Raw genomic sequence first — 7,500 nt, forward strand, 5'->3', positions numbered from 1 at the left:
TGTGTACTTATAATATATATGTATCAATTTGATATTTTTCTTTTGTTTGTATTTATTATAAATTTATCTGTGTTAAAACAACAGTGTATATAAATGTCTTTGAACTATGTAACCCTTTATAATATAATATAATATAATATAATATAATATAATATAATATAATATAATATAATATAATATAATATAATAAAATATAATTAATATAATATAATATAATATACTATAATATAATATAATATAATCTCTAGTGTCCAAAACATGATTTGTCATTTGATTTACAATGTTTGATATTAAAAATACATTACATAGATATACAAAAATATACTTTTATAATACATCATATAAACATCAAAATGAGATGACGTTCATAACAGTCTCGAAACGCATACAAATTCTATCTCTCTCTCTCTCTCTCTCTCTCTCTCTCTCTCTCTCTCTCTATCTATCTATTTATCTATATATCTATCTCGCTGTCTCTCTATGCCTTACTCACACGCAAACCTATTAAACACACACACACACACACACACACACATACACACGAGTACAGAAGCATGAAAAGTTGTAGAGTCGTTTTCTTGAACCCGGACTAGCGCTTTGTCTCTGACTTTAGTCAAGGACTTGGAAAAAATCGGATATCATCTGAGCTGACTAAGCAAGTTCCGGACTAAAATCACCGCACCTTCGGACTAAGTTTGGCCAAGATTCAGTCATTTGCTGGTGCCGGACTTCAAGCTTAGTCTGAGACTAATTACTAGGATTCCTCATGGCGTCGACGAGATAGCAGCTATTTTAGATGGAGCGCTTCAATTTGGAAGGAAAATACGTCGGTTACGAATGACAGTGGCAAAACTTGTCCTGTTGCTATAGACAATGGCTTTTAAAATAATAAGATAAGTGCAGATCGTCGAAAGCAGACAATTTTGGAAGTAAAGACTTTAAAAAACTGAATTTAATCGGCTCGCCAGTTGCGAGTGAACGGAGACTCGAAGTCGAATGGTTTGCGTCAAAGAACAAAAAGAAAAAAAATATGATTAGAATGTATAGTGGAGACAGATGTTACTCTGCTGGCATCATAATTTGTCAGTACAAACTTTCTGTTTCTGTTTGTTTATTTGGTTTTTGGTTCAATGTGTCTGTGTTCAATGAACCTTCTATTGGCCTAAATATAGAATTGACAATCGATCATGGACATCATTCTAATCCGATCAGTCGACAGTCAATAACACGCGATTTGATCCATCATGACAAAAGTAAGTTCAAATATGAAACGGAACGAAATCGTATCTCTACCGGATGTGTTGCCTTATTTCCTCTTCTGAAATCGTTTGCGTTGAAAGTATGAAGGCTGGTATCTTACGTGCCATTGTGTACGAGAGAGCGTGATGTTACCAATACAAAACAGCCGAATTAGTCACCGTCCTTACAACGCCCACTTCTAGACAAGAGACTAGCTAGTCAGAGACAAGAAAACATTCATGAAATCTAATTTTTTAGTCACTTGCTCCGCTTAAGCTTAAGACTAGTACGGCCTTTTTAAAAAAAAAACTGCCAAATTCCTGTCCTGTGACGATAATTGGCTCTTTGACATATTTGATGCATATATTATTAGCAAATTCTTGCTTACACACTCTCACTACACATTACTAACTTGTATGAAACATAAAAAACAAAAATCGAGAGAGATTCAAGATAGATATGACGTATTGTATTGACGGGGGTAGACGAAAATACCCTGTCCTTTTTTTTGCATGATGGCTAGAAGTCGAATTCTTAACAATATGGAGTGTCTTGTTGCATACACATATGAATTCAGCTGATGCACATTGCCATCTTCTAACATCCTCATGAAAGTTTGTATCAATCAGACTTTTAAAATTTTTATTATATATTACTAAACTTTGTCCCCAAGGGGGTTACTCATTCCTGTAACGGCAGTGAAAATTAACCAATTAAAATCCTCTAAACAATAGAAGTGCAACTAACAATGTTTTATCGTCGTAGATACCTCTTTTCCATCATGGCCGAAACTACAAACACGTGGTTTTTTCATCCAGTGTGATTTCCAGATCAAAACCGCTTCAAGAATGGTGAGTAGTGTTCAACATTAGACCATGACCCTCATTCCTGTTACCAGGGCTTGTTATTTAAATTAGAAATTGAATCAAAAATAAAAAGTATCAGTATATGGCTTTATTAAGGCTCTAAATAATAGTCATACTTTAATTTTGGAGTAAAGCATATTTTAGGGATAGTATGAATCGAAGTGAGATAAACTCATCCCTGTTGCACTCATTCCTGTTACACCTTGTTTTGTAACAGGAATGAGGGATGTAACAGGAATGAGGAAAACATAACAGGAATGAGTAACAGGAATGAGGAATGTGAACTTTCATAAAATGAAACACACGTTTTATTGTAACTAAGTCCTTTGGAGCATAATGGCCCATGGAATCGGAGCTTATCCCTGTTTCTGTAGCATGAAACAGACATTTAACTTATGAATACGACGTTGGTCTATAGCAAATTACATTCCCCAGCAGCACTGGTACCATAATATACACCTGGGTGAAGCAAAGTAAAGCAACCAGAATTAATTTCCTTGATTAAGGAAACCACTCTATGGTTGTGGAGATTTTCGAACCTGGTACCTCCAAGTCGGGAGTCCCTTTCGGTAACCACTCGGCCACGGCGCCTCCACATGGTTTGGTAATGTGTTTTGTGTAAACCACTGAAGTGTTACAGGCCTATGTCCATTAAAGTGGTAACATTCATGGTTACAAGGTTACCATTAAAAACAATTTTTATTGTATACATATTCATTTCTTCCATTGCTGAAAGACTATTTTTAGTGCAAAGTTACCTTGCCAATACCAAATGCCTAATGTCCAAACATAGATTGTTGCCTGTTAGGCTCAGATACATTTTAGATGATTACTATGATTTTAACGTCCCGGTATCGCTTGTACAAATGTGACATTGTATCACATAATAGTCTTCTTTGTTTCTTGACTTTAATTCGTGTTACACCTTGTTTTGTAACAAGAATGAGGGTGGCGAAATGGAACCTGATCTTATTGTTCATTTTCAAGGGCCATAGCTTTGTTGTAACGATTGTTTTATTTTGTTTTCTTCATACAGGCCAAAAAAGTCATGACGTCAGCCGAGAGCAACGAATTTACCGTCAAAGACGAGATGGAGATCCTATTCGACGTGCTGTTTGTCTTTAAAAAGAACAAGACAGATACCAGAGCGACAAATCGAGTGGAAAGAAAAAGTCCATAAAAGATAAGACACCAAGAGAACAACTCAAACAGAGAAAGAATTGGATAAAAAATTATCACACACACTACAAACCGGAAACAGCAAAATCTTAATCTGAGTTACACTCCATCCTCACACTCAAAATCTCCACTCCAGTATGTCTCTCGTCAAAGATATCAAGCTATTAAAACAGACTGTTCTCCTCTCTTTCTCATTCGAAAAAGAAATCCAAAAAGTACAAAAAGCGCTTGGACAGGTCATTAAAAAAACACAAACTTCCGTTGACACCCCGATCAAAACTAGAAAACTTTTGAATAATAGCAGAAAAAAAACAAGAAAGGTGGCAAAAATTCAGTGAAAAGAACATTACAATATCATTTTGCACTCCTATAAGACATCAAACATTTGAGGAACAGAAGGCACATGTACAAATCCGTGAAACATTTGGCAGCTGGTATGACTCTCAAAAATATAAACTCTTGGAAAATTTCGGAAACGACGTCAAATGCCTCCAAAATTTCCAGATCTTGTCAAGCAAATAGTACGAGATTTTTTCCTGAAAGGTGAGACTTCTAAATTTGCTCCAGGAAAGAGAAACACAATAACAAGAAATAAAGTCAAGAAATAAAGAAGACTATTATGTGATACAATGTCAAATTTGTACAAGTGATACATCTCTTGAAACCCATATGTGTCATTTTTTTCATTCTACCGACTTAAGCCATTTTGGGTTGTTACTCCAAGAAAAAGGGACAGAGAAACATGTGCATGTAAAAATGTGAAAACATTAACATGCTTGCTTCAGCGCTTTGGAGAAAAGGAGTCAAGAATGTTCAAAAATGTTGTTGGTCACATCAATTAGAGTTCATTCATTTCTACAAAGTGATTTGAAGCAACGGGTTTGCAAAGGTAATGATGGAGACATGCCTGAAGTTGCACCAGTTGACTTAAACAGTGAATCAAGTGATGAACATGACCAAGATGACATAGACATGAAGGTGATGCAGACTGAAATCGATTACAATGGTTTTATCAAAAGATTGAATGAATGTGAAAATCAAGTGTTTGTGAAATAGTTGGGGCCAGCAGAAGTGTAATCAAAACTCGCATTGGTATTGACAACAAGTTTACACATTTCATTCCAAATGATATACCTAGATCTCTGTGTGATGGGAAACGGTTATTTTTAGTCAGGCTGAGGGCCGATGGGGATTGCCTGTCTGCCTGTGGTGCAGTGTATGCATTTGGCAAAGACACACAAACAGACGAAATACGAATAAGATTGATACAAGAGCTGGCTTTACGAAAGGATCATTATTTAATTTGTCAGATTCAAACCTGCTTCACTCAATGACAACATCCAGACAGTTAGTTGTTGATTTTTTGTCACAAACTTGGACCATTATATTCCCGATGTTCACATAAGTGATAAAAATACCCTGGAAGAGATGTTCAAACTGGACGTTATGTCATTAAGTAAACCAAAATCATACATGGGTATGTGGCAGCTTCTTGCTCTTTCTAGTGTTTTAAAAATGCCTCTTTTGTCTGTTTATCCAAACATTCCGAACTGCCACAAAAGAGTTATCTTGAGTCAATTGATTCAACCTAGAGTTAAGTTAACAATGTTGGTGTTCTTTTGTGGGTCTCTACTAACATAAGCCCGAAACCAATGTATTGGCGCCCTAACCATTTGGTCCCCTTCTGAGTTTCAATCACTAAGCGTATTGAATTTATAATCATTTCGAATAAATATGTTGTAATTACGAATTCCTGTAACAGAAAACTCATTCCTGTTACGTCCACTCATTCCTGTTACGTCCACTCATTCCTGTTACACAAACTCATTCCTGTTAAGAATGACTTTTTCATTTTTTTCATGATTAATATAAATACTTGAAAGGAAATATTATTTGTGGTGGTTTAACACTTATATATCTAGACTATGGTAAACAATTTTTATTTTTGTCATTTTCCTATAATTTTTTGGAGATGATGATTGCTCAAATAATATCCTTTGTTTTAAAAAACTGATTTCTGAATGCCTTTTGTAAAACAATATATGTCATTTTGTTGTCAGAATTAGTATCAATGCTCTGTGTTTATTGTTTTTCAATGTTTTATTTCAATAATTGTCCAAAAATGTGTTAACTTATGTAATGTGACATAATTTTATAAGCGTAACAGGAATGAGTCACATGTGGATCGTGATTCACAAATACTTGAATAAGTGACCACTGAAAACTCATTAAGCCCTGTTATTACAATTTTATGTCGCATACATATCACAGAAAGCATACACAAAATAATGAGTATGTTGGAAATACTTGGCTTTTTAAAAATTTGAAGACTCGAATTTGGCGTTTTTTTGAAAACGGCCGAGTAAGTCATTTACCCGACTAGTAAATAACTAAATCTAGTCCGATCATTCCTAAATATTTGAATTCTTTGACTATTTCAACTTTTTGAGTTTTTATCTCAATGGCATGTGAGGAAGTTAACTTTTTCTGAAATAAAAAATGCATTCTTATGTTTCTGATACATTGAGGCAGTTTTTTTCTGAAAACAATTCACAAAATGTTCAATCAGGTGTATATTAATGCTTTTCTGATTCTTGGCTATTCAGCAGCCCTATAATGGCTGTATAATCGGCATCTTTAACAATAAGACATTCGTCATAAATAGATGTACAATCATTTATGTACAAAATTCACAAAACTGGGGAGCTAAACATCCTGTTTGGCAATCAGTAGCGGAGAAATGCCTTCCCATTATAACGTACTGGGGTCTTTCCAATAGAAACAACTTGTGGAACAACTTGTTAATGAGGAGCGCTGTGTTCATTGAATTGAAAGCATATGAAAAGTCAACATATAAGATTCGTGAATAGTTTGCAGGGGATTTGTCTGGAGGTTTTATCATCGTGTTCATAACAGTTAATAAGGCAGCTTCTTCACTGCGTCCATGTTGATACGCAAATTAGTGTTTGTCGGGTATCTCGCAATCACGTACTATTGATAGAAGTTGACTTTTCAAAAATGTTTGAATCATTTCATGACGATTGATGTTAATGCGACAGGACGGTAACCATTCAATTTTGTTGGAAGGTTTTTTAACACTGGTACGTAATAACGTTTTCTAGTGAACTGAAATAATTGATTGTTCAATGAAGGATCGCTGAAAGCTTGCGTTTAGGGAACAGCAAGCTGTTCAAAACAGTTAGTAAGAGTTATTCATAAACCTTTCAGGACCAGGCGATTTCTTTGATTTGCAGTGCTTAATAGGTTTTTGACATCTCCTTCGTCTATAAGTATTGAATCATCTTCGTTGCTCGATTCAGTGTGGTCGTTGATGGTTGTAGAACAGTTGTTAAATGTGCAATAGAAATCATTAAGCTTGTATACATCTGGTATAACGTGTGGGTTTGGACCCTTTTTGTCGTTAACATAAAGCCATATTTACCACCTTTTTGTGTTCCAATTAGACTAATATGTCGATTATGTCTGATGACAGTAAATTGTTGATTTCTACACTTATATTGTGGTCATTTTCAGTAAGCCATGTTTATGTTATACATAAAAACTGGCGTTTCTATAATCTTTATCAAATTTGCACAATGCAGGAAACCATTCAATATTGATACGAAGAGATATTACATTCGATAAAATAATGGATGGTAATTGTGGTTTGTTTCCTCTCCTTTTTACTATTTCCTTTACTCCTTTCCCTCTTTTCCTCTCCGGTTTATTTGAATGAATATTATAAGATGATCGAATCAATGTGTATTGAAAACAATAAAACGTGAAAATAGGTTTAGGCGTAGTAATTCTTCCTTAATGTAAACACTTGTTCGTTATTTTTGCCGTGCTGAATTCAAAATATGTGTAAATCCTTGTATCAATACATACATAATACGACGTAACACGAACGTACTGTCATGTAAAGAATGATGATATCTTGACGATGACGATGTAAAACATATAAAATGAACAGGGAATTGTAGACAATCTAAACATTGTGTCGCCACCAGAAGAAACAGTCTACTATGATATGAGTATGTAATGAGCATGATACGAGGATGATATGAGTATGGTATGATTATGCATGAGCATGATATGATAATGATACGATTATGATATGATAATGAACAGATATGCACGTTTGTAAAGTGCATTCCACGATTTCATCATGCGGAGAAATGCCTTACCATTATAACACACTTTCCAATAGAAACAA

At 34.7% G+C, this 7,500-nt stretch overlaps 1 protein-coding gene across 1 annotated transcript in view; it reads left to right on the plus strand.

The window, feature by feature from the left end:
- The first annotated feature begins 6,754 nt into the window (after positions 1 to 6,754).
- LOC144973791 (glutaminyl-peptide cyclotransferase-like) overlaps positions 6,755 to 7,500 on the plus strand; it is a 12,586-nt gene continuing 11,840 nt past the window's right edge. Inside the window, exon 1 of the mRNA XM_078916716.1 lies at positions 6,755 to 6,817. Coding sequence (XP_078772842.1) covers positions 6,755 to 6,817 — 63 coding nt within the window. The remainder of the gene's footprint in view (positions 6,818 to 7,500) is intronic.

The sequence above is a fragment of the Berghia stephanieae genome, chromosome 1 (assembly GCF_034508935.2).
Source record: "Berghia stephanieae isolate SIO BIC M18660-M18661 chromosome 1, UCSD_Bste_1.3, whole genome shotgun sequence".
In the NCBI taxonomy this organism is placed as follows: domain Eukaryota; kingdom Metazoa; phylum Mollusca; class Gastropoda; order Nudibranchia; family Aeolidiidae; genus Berghia; species Berghia stephanieae.